We start from the raw sequence: 17,874 nt of genomic DNA on the forward strand, positions 1-17,874 counted from the left end.
TAAAATAGTTTTCAGTATTTGGTTATTATCGTCATTTCTTTTTTGGTCAATGCACCTTGCCTTATGACCTGTGTCTTCTCAAATTTCTCAATCTTATCTTATTCTCTAACAATAAGCGTTGGGTTGTTTTTACCTGGCTCAGGGTGCCCTTTTTCGGGAGCAGCCAACTTAGGCCGCAGCGGTTTAGCTTGTGTAATTATTTCGCTGCTTCACAGCATCTGTAATTGGCTGGATGTTGGCCCTTACAATTTCCATATTTTACCGGAGAAGCTCTGTTGTTTGGACATTTTAATGATTCATGGTCACTAGCATGTTGGATTTCGTTTACAACACCTTTGCGTGTGATTGAAATCTCGGCATCTTTTGCACTGAGGTATTAGATCGCTGTATTTGCACAGAGCTTCTATTTTGACCTTCATTTTAAGGATAACTCTTAAGTTGTGAATTTTGTTTGAGTCTAAATTATTGGCGAAAATAAGCATGAACTGTCTGAGTCCTCGCTTACTGATTATTGCTTCACCCTTTTCATTGGGATTTTCTTTCAATATATTCACGGCGGCTAGGATCTTAAAACCCTTTTCCTTTGAGTTTTTTACAATACATCTTTTCGGAACGTTGGGTGGCGTCATAACCGTGAGAGTCTGTTGTTTTTTTCGTCGTATGTATACCATTTAATTTTTCTCGAGAGGGCCCTCTAACAATCTGCGTTTACTGTGTTTACTTTTGTACTTTCCAAAAATTGTTGTTTAGAACAATTATTGAGTATTCCTTTACCATAGCTGCCGATAGTAGGCTTTCAATTTTCTAGTGCTTATCGATTCGGCTAATATTAATCAGCGGAGGAAGTTTCACTTTCAATTTCGTTCTGTTTCTCGCAGGATTTTGTCTAAGGATTTCCAATGACAAGCGTGAGTTTTTTTTTAATTATTTCGTTTTCCGGGTTTAGTTCTTTAATTTGCGAGCTAGGCTGTAATGTGAGTTTCTCAAGCTTATTCAGCTTTTCGCGCCGTTCCTCATTTTCAATTTTCTAAGATGTCTTCCTTACATTACTAGTTTTAGATTCTCCTTCTCATTCCGTTCACCACACGACGGTTGCCTAATGTTTATCCTGGGCTACGACTGGAAAAGGTCAGTCGACTTGATCCAGACATGGGCAGGGATCATCACTGGCCTTTGCCGAGTTAAAGATGATCAGGAATTTTACCTTGTGAATTTGAGCTTCATGTTTCAATATAACCACTTTCTGTTTCAGAAGAAACATAACAGCACTCTTAACATGCTACACAATATTTACTAAAATTTCCAAAATCGACCAATTATAGGCTACAAATAATTTAAATAAATTATAAATCACCAAGTTTCACCTAAATATTTCAATATTTCAATTTATTTTTAGTTACCCAATCACATCAAATCATGCTGAAGTGAATATCAGACAAAAACCCGCAATAATGGGAAATACAATAACAAGCGGAGTCTCAACGTTGACTCGTAGTCAAAAAAGTGATAATTCTCAAAGCCAAACCAGCCATGAAAGTTCTCGAGTCCTATTTCTTCTCTACTTGATACATCGAACATGGAATGTAGTCGTGGACACAGTCGATGTAAAAGGACGAAGGTTTTATCTCATCACCATATCCTTGTGGACGCATCTAATCAAAATATTTATTTTAGGTCCAGATCGAGTGAAGCAACATCTGAAGATTCAGGGGCTCCGAGAAGCCTCTATGATGAGAACTTCGACTTAGACCTTCTGGACTTAGACGACGACCAATCCAGTTTATATGATGGGTCACAATACTCGTTCTGTAGCTGTAGTTACTGCCATGATTCGCATCAGAACGCATTCTTTTCAAGTTCAGGGCTTCGGATGTCCATTTGTGAAAGGTAAGTTTTATTTATATTTTCCTAGTTTGTATTACTAGCTATGATGCTAGCATAATTCCGGAATTTTCAATGATAATTAAGAGAATAAATGTTTCGAAACAAAATGGAAAATTATATGTAATTAACTTGACAAATTAATCTTCACACTCATAATTAAAATACGGAGTATAGCCAAGTTCAAAAGGAAAACTATAAAATTCAAATTTCCAATGAAAAACTTTATACGCAAAATATATTTAGGAAGCTTCAAAATTTCTTAGCTCGTTAATATGCAATAAATTGAAAAGCTAACGTTAATCGCGCACTATTTCGTTGGAATCATTCCTAAGAAATGGTCTTTTGTATCCGTTCTCCCCTATTCCATGTTAGTTAAGACATACAGCGGGTATGTAATTTCGAATTTCATCCAAGATACCAATCGTTTCCTATCTACGAGTGGTAATAAACTTAGACACTAGAAGCTAGGTAGCTTCTTCGGCAGGTGGATGCTTTCTTTACTCGCTATTTAGTGGATCTCATCCACACTTTTCGAAATTCGAGCTTTCGAAATCAACATCTATCTGCAAATCGGTTGGAAAAAATGATATAAATAAACTTTGAGATGTTCACCTATGCATAGTAAAAGATCTATTTAAATTGTATGTAGTCGTGTACGGCATTAAAATATTCAAAAATCGATTATATGTAACATAATTGGAACTCAGACGAGTACTATAAAGGAGTGGATATAATTAGAAGGAAAATAGATAAATTGGTTCAATATATGTGTGCAAAAATTTTATTTGTTCGAATCGGATTTTGTAAGAAAATGCTTCAAATTTGATCATTGTCAGAAATTTGAAAGGGTTTTGATGAATCCCACATTGGGCGCCATTTTTGATAACCTTGAGTGGGTGGTTGAAAAAGTCTATTCAGGATGGTCTGTTCTTCTACTTCCACCTATTTCAGTTCACAACACAAGACATGTGCCGCGCAATGTACCTCTAGGTCGATCTAACTTCTGCCTTTGATTAGGAGTAGTCGATAGATATTTTATGAACAGTGCAGCGAAGATTGAGAACTTTTCACATTTTCAGTATCTGCTTTTATGAAAAAATCCCATAGTTACAACCCACCATTGAGAACAGGACCTGCAGAACACGGTGAAAGTTAAGACCTGGTATATTCAACGAAACAGCAAATATTTTCAGCTGAGGAATAGTTTTTCGTGCTAAGCACAAGTGGTTTTGCCTCCTATTTTCGCAATATTAGGTTGTTATTCCAGAAGGAACCTTATTATATTATCCAAACTTAGTTGCTTTTCGAGGTGAATGAATTACAGCAGAATATAAAGTCAATAAGAATATCTTTGTTATTATAATTCGCGCCACATCCGGTATTTGCTCTAGGCAGACCTTAATAAGGAATTCCAAACATACCGGTTTTATACCGAGGTTCACCGATTCGACATCCCCAATATCTGTCTGATGTTCTGGCAAACAACATCGCTCCGTTTAAGGCAGCTTCTGCCACTTCTTATTTCTCAACTAAAGAATTTATGCGCCACTTTCCGTTCTGCTATTTTCATATTAATTTTCATTTAAATTCTTTTATTAAATTAGAATACATATTATTTTTGAGTTATCACAATCTCGGCGGATGCCTAATACTAGCACTAAGTGCCAAGCATTTAGGCTCGGACAATCCTACCTACTTAAAAGCTAAAGAGGCGCTTTTGGTGGTGGCCGGTGGTAGGTCAGTGGGAGAATCCTTCGAGTACTCCCCGCAACATCGAGCACGTATGCAGAATGGTGTACATCTGCCTGGTTTGAACCAGACTGTGCGAAAGTCCCAGGACATCAAGGGAAACCGTGAGGAATTTAGGTACAATCCCTGTAGCTGACAATATTATGGGAACTACAGCCACCCGCTCGAGACGCCAAATTTCTTTGATTTCCCGTGCCAATGGCTCATAGTTCACCTTCTTCTCCACGTATTTCCGTTCAATGTTGCTATTATGGGGGATAGCAACATCAATAATATACGCGGAGCGACCTGTCTTGTCAACTAACAGTACGTCAGGCTTTTTGTGTAAAGTGTGGCGATCAGTCAAAACTTGCCGGTCCCAATACATGCTGTAAGCATAACTATCAAATACTGCTTGCGGCTCATATCGGTAAACCGGGCATGTTCCCGTGATCAGCCATGCTTGTATGCAAGGTTTTGATGGATAACCTTACATACAGTATTATGCCTGGCGATGTACTGCACCGGTGCCATAACAGTACAGCCAGAAATGAGATGGTCCAACGTCTCTAACGCCGAACCACATATTCTGCACTGGTCGTTCTCCACTCGTTCTTTCATGATGAGCTTTTTATAAGCTCGGGTGGCGACCATGCCATCCTGAATGGCACACATGAACCCCTCCGTCTCAGCAAAGAGCTCCCAGCACAAATGCAAATCGACAAATGGGTACCAAAGACAATTCACGTGTTTACCGTGCATTGCCTTCGACTTCCATTCATCGATCCGCTCTTGGTCCGACTTCACCCCACTCAGGGGATTGAAAGATCGATCCTTCAAGTTAAGTGGAGTCAGCCAACAGTCTGCCTTACAGACAGCCGCATGCAAGGGACTCGCCTGCTCTTTGCTGTAAAAATAAGCGCGTAGCGAGTCAACTTGGCGATGATGTTGTGCCGCCACGTCAACCACGCCCCTACCTCCAATGTCACGAGGCAGGATCATTCGCTCCACGGCAGACTTACTGTAATGCATTCGGAATTTGGACATAGTTGTCCGTATCCGCCGCTGGACGTTTTCCAGACCGGTCTTCGTCCACGGCAATATTCCGAATGCATAAGCCGGTGAAGGGATAGCGAATACATTCAACGCGCTTATTTTATTCTTCCCCGAGAGATACGATTTCAGCACCAGCTTTACACGTCGCAGGAATTCGGACAGCAGAGCATTCTTCAGATCACCAACTCGAGCATGGGTTCGTTGCAGAATTCCTAGGTGCTTGTAGAAGTCTGTCTCGGTCATAGCTTCGATGTGGAGGTCACCAATGCTATGTCCGGCATGCGGCTCGTGATGACCTTTGCGGATGGCTTGGATTCGACACTTGTCTAATCCAAACTCCATCCGAATATCACGGCTGAACATTTCTATTATTGGCAACAGCCTTCTAAGATGGTTGTCAGTACCAGCGTACAGCTTGATGTCATCTAGGTACATCAAGGAGCGCATTGATCCTTCCACTAATAATGGACGCGATGAATTTGTTGAGGGTTGGCGAGCAAGTGATCGGTCTTGTGTCTGCGGGGTCCTCCACCGTGTCTTTCTTGGGGATAAGGTAGGTAATCCCCGCAGTGAGGAAGGGTTGAAATTCCTCCGGCCGACTCATGACCTCATTTATACTGCGTGCCAACCGACTGTGTATGCTGGTAAATTTCTTATACCAGAAATTCTGCACCCGATCCAGACCTGGGCCCCTCCAGTTCTTCGAGCTGTTTATGGCTCGTCAAACTTCCTCTTCGGTAACATCCGCAAAATTCTTGTCAGGTGTATTGGCATGGCAGGTGCCTTCGGCGGTGATCCACTCAGCATGCTGGGCTGGTAACCCCCAAAGTCCACTCCAATACTCTTTCACTTCCGTCACCGAGAACTGTATTGTCTGGGCGCTCTGTTGGGATTCGTTGAGAGATCTGAAAAAGCTCTGCTGGTTCCTCGCGTATGTTGCATTCTGGGCACGTCTGGAATAACTTTCGCCATACCGTCGTAACCGACTGCATATGACAGAAAGTTTCTGTTTTAGTGTGTCCAGAATTTCAACAATGGGTGTCTCACAGGCGATGGCATAGTTCCGGTAAACCCTCTGCACTTTATTTCTCACCCGTCGGCTGGCATTGCCAGTGATGATCTGAATCAGTCTAGCAATGTCCTGCCTTAGTGAGTCCCGTCGACGTTGCAGACGAATTTTCCATGGTGGATCTCTCTGGTCACTGAAACCAATAACATAAAAGCGAATCTTCTGACCGTGCAATCTGATAGCCGCAACTGCACCACAATACACAAGTGATTGTAGTTACAGCAGCGACATATCAGCACACAGTCGAGATGCAATCTCATCATTGATTTCAGATAGAATTCCCGGAGTTGCTGGAGATGCATAGAGCTTGGGAGTACCTGGTCTATGCAAAGGATCCATATCCGAGAATTCTATACACGCTCTTTGGAATTCATCCCGAACCTCAGCGGAAACCTCAGCTGGACGGTGGAGAAGACTGCTTCGGCGAGTACTGAACCTGTTGTCTGCAGTGCGGCGTGGTGTTGTTGATGCCGCCGCGTCTGCCCCCATCGACTCTCGGTCACTAGTTTCCCCGATGACCTCAAGCCGAACACGTTCCCTGATGGTGGCTGGGATTGTGTCGCTGCGAGTAATAAAGCGGTACTGGTCTGCGACGCGCTGCACAGTCACGTGCGCGAATTGCGGAAAACACTCGACGAATCTCTGGTGCAACAATTGGCGGTAAGATGTTGTATCCGCCCCCGTTATTTCATAGTAGGAGCGGATGATGAAGAGGTTCATTTCTTCAGTCCATTTCATCCGCCACAGATTGTGGCGAAACAGCTGCAGCAGGCGGAGCCGTGCTGCTGGTCGTCGTGGCGCCTAGACGTCGAACCGCCCCACGACTAGCGGTTTCGACGCCGTGCTGTCCATTACGAGAGCCCGACTCAGTCACCAAGTCAGATGACTCCTGCCGGTTATCCGTACCGGATCTCAAATTTCTCCTTGTTCTCATTTTTGGTGGTGCATTTTATCCCTAGCTGCCAGGTGTTGAGATAGCTTCCTTAGTGAGTAATCTGCAAGACTGCAAAGTTCCTGCACTTTCCTCACCTACTCCCTGAGACGCTGCGGTGGCGTACAGGCATTCAGACTGAAGCTATCCATCCCTCCTCCTTTCACAACCGGGCTTGGGACCGGCTTCGGCCGATATATTATCATTATTATTATTATCCGCATCCTTGATGAACTATTGTGCTCCCTTTACTGGTTATAGTATACCTATTCGTCATAATATCTCAGGCAGGCCTATAACCGTTAGAAACTTTAGTATGCTCCCTACTTCCAGATCTTTCTGCTTTGCATCTGGTATTAAGTGTTCTCCCAGATGTCTCGACCTACTTTGCACAAGTGCCGGACACTGCCCCAAGAAGTGTACAGAGGTTTCATCATCCTCCTCACAAAATCGGCAGGTAGTGTCCGTAGATATCCCTAGCTTCCCTAGGTGACATTTCAGCCGACAATCACCAACGAGAATTCCCACTATGATTCGGAGGTTCTTTTTGGTGAGGTTTCCCCCAATAAGCACCCTAGACTGCTCTATCCCTGGTAGGCCCGCCCAGTATAGTTCCTTCAATTGTTCCTTTTCATTTCTTAGATTCATAGCCATGAAACCGTGTCCGATTCCACAGAAGGGTTCTGTCCCGTGTAAAGGCGTGCCTGCTCTCTTCTTGGCTAGTTCGTCCGCTGCCTCGTCGCCTTCCAACCCAGCATGGCCTGGAACCCAAAGTATCCAGACCTCGTTGGACGAGCCAAGTGTATTCAGTCTCTCAAGGCATTCCCATACCAATTTAGAGTTCACCTGGTTGCACCTATGCCTTGCTCGCTGCTTGGTTATAGGTGAGAATAGCTATGTTCTGCCCCCTGTAATTTCTTTGCAGATTAAAGGAGGCACATTTGTCTATGGCATATATTTCCGCCTGGAATATGCTAGTGTACCTGCCCATTGGCTCGAAGTTCATTTTCCTTGGAGTAATGACACCGGCACCCGCTCCCTCTGCTGTGAGGGATCCGTCAGTGTACCAAGTAATCAGTTGCTGGTTTAAGCCGTATGTCGCAGCCACGCTCTCCCAGTTTGCCTCGTTACTTTAACGTGTTTTAAACTTCTTATCGAAGTGAAACCTCGTTGTCATGTTATCCCTTGGTATCAGTAATTCGGGATACCGTCTAGAAAGAATATCAATTTTCCTTCGATTTAGGCAACGCCCCGCCTCACTCATACTACCGGCCGTCCTGAATGTTGTCCTCCTTGCTTGCATCGGTATGTGCATATTATCATAAAAATTATTCCTGCTGCGTTACTGATGAAACATTCAATTTTTTCTACGGTAATAATCCAGTTTGTTTTTATCTTAATCCCAACTCAAATTAAAAAATGAAAAATTCAAAAACATACTTCCCGGTCGACGACTGCTTGCAATCGAATTTCGCCCCACCACACTACCAAAGATATTCTCCCTCTAGAACTTCTGGAACGGATCATCCTCATCTAGATGTATTACCCTGTGACCTGCCCACAAGAGTCTATTCAACGAGATTTTAACCACAACTAAATCATTATTGTTATGTAGAATCGTCCAGTCGCCTGTAGTGAGCCAAATATTCTTTGTAGTGTTCTTCCGTTGAACGTCACTAAAAGTTTTCAATTTTCCTTGCTAAGAAACCAAACCTCCGAGGAAAACATGAGGACTGACAACAACATTGTCTCGCATAGGAAGAGCTTCATCCCTTTGGTTATACGTTTTGCCTCTCCTAGCCTCTTTTGCTACGGCCTTATAGGAGGTGGAGCGTGTCGGATGCGTTTTCTTTGTCCGATCACAGAATAACCAGATTTGACATTGAGAGGAACTTCGAAATAAAAAGAATAGTCAGGAATTCCAGAAGAATAGACTGCGACTGCTATGAGAGGTACCTGAACAATAACAAGGTTCATATACAAAGGGACGGTGTTATATGCAGCGAACTGAGACTGTTAACCGTCATAAAAGACCTAAAAAAAATCGTCATTGACGCATATCAGGTCAGCTGCAAGGCAAAAACAATTATGTAAATCATCAAGAAGTGTACCTTGGTAGAACAGGTACCTAGCCAGAACGAGAAAAGAGGTCCGAAAACTTTTCAACGGGGCAAAACAAACCCGAGACTAGCAGAAGTATTAAATTGCACTGATGATATATAGGGGGATAGGGAATTCTGTGAAATTATTGAACAAACCACAGAAGCATCCTGGCTACAAGGCTATAGGCAAACACAAGGCAATATCTTCTGTCAGTCCGAATAAGAAAGGTGGGATATTTACCGAGAATGAAGAGAACAGCATACATATGCTTCTCCCTTACCCTGTGGCATTCTACTGGGTATCCCAACTATAAACAGAACGGGAGAAAATAGAAATGGAAACTAGCGAAAGTGGTTTGCTCGGAAGGTAGGGTAAGGTGGACAGAGGAAACCTCTAAAACACTGAAATGACTCGAAGCAGATGGTGTGTTTCCAGCGGTACTCTACACCAGGGTCTCTTCTAAGAGTGGTAAGAGGCAACATAGCCTTGGGATTCAGATACCAAAGGCATAGAGGCGGGAAAAAGTGCCCTTTATTTTGAAAGCGGGTAAAAATGATCCTTTTTACCGTAGATTTGTGACACCAATCAGCCTGTCGTCATTCGAAATGAATGGTGGAGAAAGCCATAGACAACTATATTAATACTAATGTTCTAATGCACAATGCTCTACATCAGTGTCAACGCGTTCACAAGTACCGAAATTCCCTTGTTTAATTTGACGAATGTATTGCGGAATGGCATTGAAACGAAAAGAAACCATAACGGTACACCACAGCGTTACAGAACTTTGTAGGAGGCAATGTGATCGGCATTGCGCTCGCCCGAGATTATTACCCTGAGTTAACTCAGATACTCATTCACAACTGAGTCAACTGGTATCCGATGCCAAATCACGATACAAATACCACTGCCACTAGTGAGATTTGAACCGCGACCTTCCGTACGACAGCTTTGCGCTCTAACTACTCAGCTATCGGAACACACGGTGTATAGTATTATCACCTTTAATCTGGAGCATAGTAGTCGATGAAGTCTGAGACGAGCTAACAGATACTGGAATGCAGGACGAAGGTCACCTAATGACACTGTTTTTTTTTATCTATAAAGGCAAATATGAGGATAGCCTACGTCATGGAATACAAACTGTACTACGAATCACTAGTAACTAGTAACTAGTGCAAGAAGGCGGGTTGCGCATAAATTTTGCCGAGGCCAAATTAGCATTATTCCCTAAGAAGCATAAACTTGATCAACTGCGAGCCATTGGATAACAAGTGAAACGAGTAACAGAGGTCAAACACTTGGGAATTACACCAGGCAAAAAACTACTCTGGAAAACATATGTTGAATACATGACAATTACGGGGGCTCTGACGAACTGCGGGCGCATAGCAGGAAAAATGGGAATCATCATCATCAACGGCACAACAATCCGTATCCGGTCTAGTCCTACCTTAATAAGGAACTCCAGACATCCCGGTTTTGCGCCGAAGTTAACCAATTCGATATCCCTAACAGCTGTCTGGCGTCCTGACGTGAGCCTTCACTCCATCTCAGGCAGGGTCTGTCTCGTCTTCTTTTTCTCCCATAGATATTGCCCTTATAGATTTTCCGGGTGGGATCATCCTCATCCATACCGATTAAGTAGTGGACACACCGTAACTTAGACCCAGACGGTCATGGCATCGCTCATAGATTTCGTCGAAATGTAGGCTACGGAATCGTCCACCCTCATGTAGGGGGCCAAAAATTCTTCGTAGGATTCTTTTCTCGAACGCGGCCAAGAGTTCGCAGTTTTTCTTGCTAACAACTCAAGTCTCCGAGAAATACATAAGAACTGGCAAGACCATTGTCTTGTACAGTGAGTCCTTTGACCCTATGGTGAGACGTTTCGAGCGAAACAGTTTTTGTAAGGTGAAATAAACTCTGTTGGTTGCCAACAACCGTCCGCGGATTTCTTCGTCGATCTGTTATCGGTTGCGATTTTCGACCATAGATAGGAGAAATTATCAATGGTCTCAAAGTTGTAGTCTCCTATTTTTATTCTTCCCGTTTGACCAGTGTGGTTTGATGTTGTTGGTTGGTTGGTTTTTGGTGTTGACATTGCCACCATATATTTTGTCTTGCCTTAATTGATGTGCAGCCCAAGATCTCGGGCCAATTACCGCCTGCTCGATCTGGCTGAAGGCAGTTTGTACGTCTCGGGTTATTCTTCCCAGGATGTCGATATCTTCAGCATAGGCCAGTAGTTGGTAAATGGGAATGCATTTCAAAAATGCTGCATAAGCCGATAATTAACTATGGGGCGGTAAACTGGGCAGACAGAACCGAACTCAGCACAACCAGGGAGTTATACAAACTTAAAAGACAGGTTTGTATCACTTGGGCAATAAGGACGAGCATCACCTCATCCTAGAAGACCTTCTGGGATTGGCTTCTTTCCATCTTTACATACAGATGGAGGCAAGGAGGGAGATCTTGAGAATGCACGGGAGTATCAATGAAGCTTGGGGAGCTTTCTAAACTGGAGGAAAATTCAGAAGTTCTCTTAAGGTGCCCCATGGACGTGTTTGCATGTAAGATACGCTTGGAAATATGCAAGGGTTCTTTTGGGACATTTGAGTTCACCTCACATAATTTACACATGCTTACAGAGTGTAACGTAAATACTGTGGTTAGCATAATACAGCATTTTACAATAAAGTTGGTATTACTGTGCTTTAGCCATGCCCCAATTACGTGGATAAGGATTTTTTGGTGATATCACGAAGATGTAAACATTGTTGTTCCAAAGGCTATCAAGGAAGCTACTTTGAAGGTCTCTAGTGATCCTTTGCCACCACCGTCAGGCAAAGTTCAGCAGTCGGGGATATTGACAAGAGGCTAATCCAACATCATTATCATTTTAATTAGTCTTTCTTACCAATTATGAAAACCTTGAAAGATTGAAGAATTCCCTGTGAAAGTTTGCGAAGATTTTTGCCACCCATTCCAATTGAGGGGATAATTTTTAACAACGAGGGAATCCCTGAAAATAATGTTAACTTTGAAGCTGAATTGAACGGTGATATATTTGAAGTAAGGTTGAGATTAATGGGCTCAAATTTGTGTCTGGCGAAATTCAATTTTGATACGCATTTCTCTTACCTTGAGTCACTCAAGTTGAACCTAAGGTAAATGGTGTTAGCCTGGAGAAAGATTTATCGCCGACTTCCCAAATTTCGTCTAAAGAGCTTTAACATGTTTAATATGGTTGGTAGTGCTTCTGGAATCTTTCAGCGTTTCACCACACAAATTACATTTCACCGATTGTTTATTAACTCAACCGTAATACCTTAAAATTCTTCTATTATTAGGCCTAATTCACATTCTTCATTTTTATGCGGTATTCAGTCTGCTGAAACAGAACTAAATTTGTGGATTGCCACTACGCGTGCACAACTGGCCATCGATACAGAAGAGGGCTACAATGGTATTCAAACTTCTGACATTTTATTGATTCGATCCTCGATGACTGATGGCGACGAGTGGTTGATATTACTATTGTAAATGTGTAATCATTTCAGTATATCTACATGGAATAAACAATTACGTTATCGTAACGGAAGGTGGCCGGTTAAATCTCACCGGTTACAGAGATATTTGTATTTTGACTAGATGCCACTACCAGCCAGGTCAATACCATGGTAGTCCCGGTGGCCGTATTGACATCAAGTGTGCCGCCATCGATCTTTATTTGACACCAAAAGCTAGCCATCAATGGTTTTGTCCGATTATCAATACTTCAAAACCATCGAGTGTCGATTTCCCGTCCAAAAAAAAGTTCTCTACTATTAACATCAAATAACGCAAAATACAATATATTAATCAAATGTATAGAAGCGAAGGATTAGAATGCCATCTTGAAATATCATCACTGAAGGTTCAATACCAAACTTTTTTGGATAACAGTTGGTGTTTTTTTTTCTTCACAAACATAAAACGTCGCCAATTTTTAGAGCCGAGATACCTCGGCTTCATCTGGGACACTAACTCAGGGAAACTATCTGATGATGGCGAAGCAACTTAGCGAGATGGTAGAAAGAAATATCATCATCCTTAACGGTGCAACAACAGGTATCCGGTATAGTTTTAACCTAGTAAAGAACTCCAGATATCCCGGTTTTGCGCCGAGGTCTACCAATTCGATATCACTAAAAGCTGTCTGGTGTCCTGTTCCACGTCATGGCTCCATCTCAGGCACGTCTTCTTTTTCTACCATAGAACAGGTATCCGCTCTAGGCGTGCCTTAATAGCAACCTCCAGACATCCCGCTTTTGCGCCGAAGTTCACCAATTTGATATCCCGAAAAGCTGTCCCGCGTCCTAGTCTAGGCAATCCCTCCACCTTAGGTGGTCTTATTTTTTTATCATAAATATTGCCTTTATAGACTGGGTCATCCCCACCCATGCAAATTAGGAGTCCGCAAATTTTTCGGAGGAACCCAGGTCTCGGACGAATACACGGGGACTATCAAAATCATTGTCCTGTATAGTGGGTGTAATGTGCAACCTAAAATCTAGCGCGTCCTGCTCGATCTGGATAAAGGTTGTTCTTCCCTTCTGTCAATATCGTTAGCATAGGCCTGTAGTTAGGTGGACTTGAAGAAGATGGTGCTTATGGCATTAACATCAGCATCATGCATCACTTTTTCCACTGCCAGGTTAAGGAGGATTGATGACAGGGCGTCCCTTTATCTTAGACCCTTGTTGATGTTGAATGGTCTCGAGAGTGATCCTGCAACTTTTACATAGCCTCACAAAATGATCAGAGTCAGCCTTGTTAGTATTACAGTAGAGTGAATTGATCTATAATTTCTCGAAGACAGTAGTATTGTGCCAAATTCGTTCCTTTTTCAGCTGTGAAGTTATCTTCAGCTTGGTTAATTAACGAACGCTTACTGCTGGATGGTGTGAATACTTTCGTCTGTGTTGTGCTGGACACGCTCCGTGCTGTATACGCTAGCTGCTGGATCGTGTGAGTTGAACTTTATGGACACCTGACAAATTCTTTGGAAATCAGGACGAACCTCTAAATGCGAAGCTCTTGATCCAGGAGCTCTGCTTGCCCGATAGCTCATCATAAAGCTTAGGTTTTCCAATGCAGAGTGTGTCAGCTCTCAGTTTTCGTCATTATCGAAAGTGCAAAAAACCCGTGAACATCAATATAAGAGTTCCTGTAAGTTCCTAGAGCGAATTGCTGACTATCTGTACAAGCAATAAATAAAAGGGAAAGCTGTTAACCCCAGTATCGACTGACCCACACCAGCTTCCCTGGGGTCCACAAACTGCAAGCTTCCTTCGATTGGTCAGCACAGCAGCAGATCAACTCTTGACTCTCTTGATGTCGATGATTTGCAACACAAGAATTGAAAAACAAGCATAACAAACATCTCGTGTCATGGTAGATCCCAGGTTATCGTAGCAAATACACTCGTCATTGATCAGATTCGAGTTTCCATTCAGCCGGGACTTGTGGAAAGAAGGTTTCCTTCCTCCATTTCCTGGAAACTTAATTATTGAATACTTTCTTTGGCTCAATTCTGATTCGAGTGAAATTATTGTTTTCTTTCAAAAGAGCTTCTTGATACTAGTATTTCATTGAATGACTATAGCCCCGTTTTCAATTCATTACCACCTCATTCTTATTGGAAACGATGTCTTACCTTCCAGGTTCAGAAAATCGAGGCCTTTAAGAACTAGGAAGCTGGTAAAGTCTTCAATACATTTGTAAAAAAATATAATAACCTTTCCCAGAAACTGGAAGAAGGGGATGATCGTTAAGGTTCCACAGAAGGGCAGGGATATCTGCGTGAAGAGGAAGTGTATCTGAAGCGCTCTATGCATGGGGATCATTCTGAGGGAACTAATAGCTATTATCAGAGCGACATATGATGATCCAAAGTGGCATGTGTTGCACCGGGGAAAAATTTCAAAGTGGAGTTCACCAGAGTTGCATCTTCTCATCGAAATTATTCCTTCTTGTTATTAGTGAAGCTCTTCATGCTGCTTTATCCAGAAGGCCTGGAGGAATTCAATGGATGATGAAATCTTTTCTCAAATACCTCGACTACGCCCATGAAATCCATTTGCTCTCTTACCGGGTCATAGATATTCGCCAAAAGGCTCTGGATGTGGAAAGAGAGACAAGCAGAGTTGGACTGAACGAAGATTCCCTGACGAGTCACCACACTCTTCCCATTTGCATTAATGGGCAGAGCACCGAAGGCATCTTACTTACTTATTGTATATCTAGGGAGCGTGTTTTCTGCCGAAGGTAGCACCATACTAGATGCGGCCCGAGTAATCACACTAGATTTGCTTTTGGCGCCTTGTCTGAAATCAGAAAATGCAGCTATCTCAACACCAAGATAAAGTTGAGACTATTCTGTGCTACTGTTCCTTCGGTGTTACTATTTTGGGGTAGGTCAGGACACCAGACAACTTTTAGGGATATCGAATTGGTGGAACTCGGCGCAAAACCGGGTTGTCTGGAGTTCCTTATTAAGGCAGGTCTAGACCGGATACCGGTTGTTGCGCCGTTGATGATGATGATATGAAAAGTGAAACCCCCACTGTTACTTAAAAGCTTCAAGTCTTCGTCGCAACCTGTCTACGTCGTATGATGGGAGTACGCTGGTAAAATGCTATTAGAACCGAAGTACCTGCCCAACGCATAGGCTTGGCACCGTGATCTAAAGGCGGAAGTGCGAGTGGATAGATCGCATATTAAAGCAATGAAACCACCCTCCGAAGGTGAACGGCGTGCGGGTTGCCACAACGGCACTTAACGCAAAAGAGTAGAAGAGAAGTGCGTGCGTTTCGGGGTATGATGGGGGAGCTGAAAGGCATTGTAGGTAACCGCGAACCATGGCGCGTAAGTGTGGTTGACATGGTACACCCCACCTAGGGATAAATGGCAACCATATACACATATATAGTCCCACCGGTAAAATTCTAAACTGGTGTGGGAATGCCTTAAAGACTGGCTGCCTGTGTAGCCAGGCTGGATGCTCTAGGTTCCAGACGGTATTGGCAACCATATACACATATATAGTCCCACCGGTAAAATTCTAAACTGGTGTGGGAATGCCTTAATAGACTGGCTGCCTGTGCAGCCAAGCTGGATGCTCTAGGTTCCAGACGGTATTGCGAAAGGAGGTAATTAGGAAGCGGACGAGCTAGCCAAGAAAGGAGCTTGGGCGCTACTACAGGGACGAAAACCTTTCTGTGGAGTCGGGAATTGCTACGACGTTGAAAAACGAAAAGGAAAACCTGAGGGAGCTGTACTCGGCGAACCAGGAATGGAAGAATCCAAGGGCCTCATTGGAAGATGCGAACCCAACCGCTCGCAAGATTGATTAAACCTCACCAACGAGGGCCTCCGAATTGTAGTGGGAATACCCACCGATCACTGGGGGCTAAATTATCACCTAGGGAACCTAGGAATATTTATGGGCACTGTCTGTAGAATCTATGAGGATAGTGACGAAACTTCCTCACATGTTCTAGCACTGTGTCCGACACTTGTGCAAGGTTGAGGAACCTAGGAGAATAGGTAATACCAGATGTCAGCCTTTGGTTATCTAAAACAGCCAATGATTTCTGAAGTATGCACACGCTCTTAGACGCGCGTGACAATATTTGGCTAACTGGGGAATCATGGAAGTCGATGCGGTGCGGTTGATGGCGAAAATGACGCACTGGAGCTACGATATTGTACGAAAACCACGAAAGTTTTAGGTAGTGTGTGTCGTGACAAAAGGGAAATTATTATTGTACTGGTCAGGGAAAATTTCAAAAATGGGTACTGCATCACAAAAAAATTAGGATCAGCTGAGGCGGTATAACCCTTCACCGCGGTCCTTAATTGTATAACTTCCTGTGAAGTCACGCCTCTTATGGATGAAGTAGCTAGTCACCTTGATATGGGGATGCGAACTGCCTTTTCAAACAAGTCAACTCGACCGGTTTCCCCCAATCATCGCTACTCTTGTAGTTTCTATGTTCTGCTACTTCCACTCAAACGTAAATTGTGGGATTTCGAGATCTTTCCGAGGGAGTGGAAGAAGAAGATGACCGTTAAGATTCTGAGGAAGTGCACCCGTTTTGAATGCAAAAATTGGAGTGGTATTTGCGTACTCACTGTCTTCGCAACGATAATAATAGCTACAGTGATCCCAGAGCGCGTCAAGAAACACTTTGGAATTCATTCATTTTATTTTGGAATAGTGCGCGAAGTTTAGATCTTCACTTCACCAGCAATTTCAAGAAGGCTCTCGACAGCGTGAGCAGTGAGTCTATCTGGCGTGCTCTACTCAAGAGTGGCATTCCGAAGAAGCTAATAGCTTTTATCAGAGCGATGTGTGATGGCGCAAGATGTCACTTGCTCCATCGAGGTATACTTTAAGAGGAACTTGAGATGCAAAGCGGAGTCTGCTAAGGTTTCCTCTTATCCCCGATATTATTTCTTCTTGTTATTGGGGATGTTCTTCAAGATACCTTGTACGAAGGATGCATTTGTTCTGCGACAGATCATCGGAGTAGGCTGGCTGAATACAATTTCGAACGAAGAACTTCATCGGGGTACTGGTCAAATACCATTGGACGTGTTGATGAGAAGGTGTACGTTGTAGTGGATTGATCAGGCTCCATTACTGGTTACGCTACGTGGTGGAATTCACTATTCCAAGATGGGCGATGGGGGCGGTTTGGGTTGCTCCAGTGGATGAGGAGCGCAAGTCTCTCGAGAATTCCAGTAGGGAGATAAAACACATTTGAAGAAACCGTGAATGATGGCGCGTAGGTTTTTTTACGTGACTGCAAGCGGTGCAAGGTGCGAGGTTATCAGTGCTAAACATGCAGACAATAACTTAGTATACGTAGTTTTGTTAGAACGTAGCGCCGTCTTTGCTTCAAGAGCCTTTGCTAACTTCTTGACAGGATCGGATCCGGTTCTGTCGCTAGTATTGTTTTCCTCGTCTTTTATTTATATTTTTTTTTTTTAAGACAATGCTTCACATCCTCCTTTCTGACTTTCAAATAACAGGACGAGATGAAGGATG

General features: G+C 43.2%; 1 protein-coding gene across 2 annotated transcripts in view; it reads left to right on the forward strand.

The window, feature by feature from the left end:
* LOC119654575 overlaps window positions 1-17,874 on the forward strand; it is a 361,980-nt gene that overhangs the window by 77,151 nt on the left and 266,955 nt on the right. Inside the window, exons 2-3 of one of the 2 annotated variants that reach the window (XM_038060030.1) lie at window positions 1,397-1,618; window positions 1,675-1,887. In XM_038060030.1, the coding sequence (XP_037915958.1) occupies window positions 1,452-1,618; window positions 1,675-1,887 (380 nt within the window). In that variant the 5' untranslated portion in view covers window positions 1,397-1,451. Of the gene's footprint in view, window positions 1-1,386; window positions 1,619-1,674; window positions 1,888-17,874 lie in introns of those variants that run through there. The other variant, XM_038060031.1, reaches the window with a different exon arrangement.

Source organism: Hermetia illucens, chromosome 4 (assembly GCF_905115235.1).
Source record: "Hermetia illucens chromosome 4, iHerIll2.2.curated.20191125, whole genome shotgun sequence".
Taxonomy (NCBI): Eukaryota; Metazoa; Arthropoda; class Insecta; order Diptera; family Stratiomyidae; genus Hermetia; species Hermetia illucens.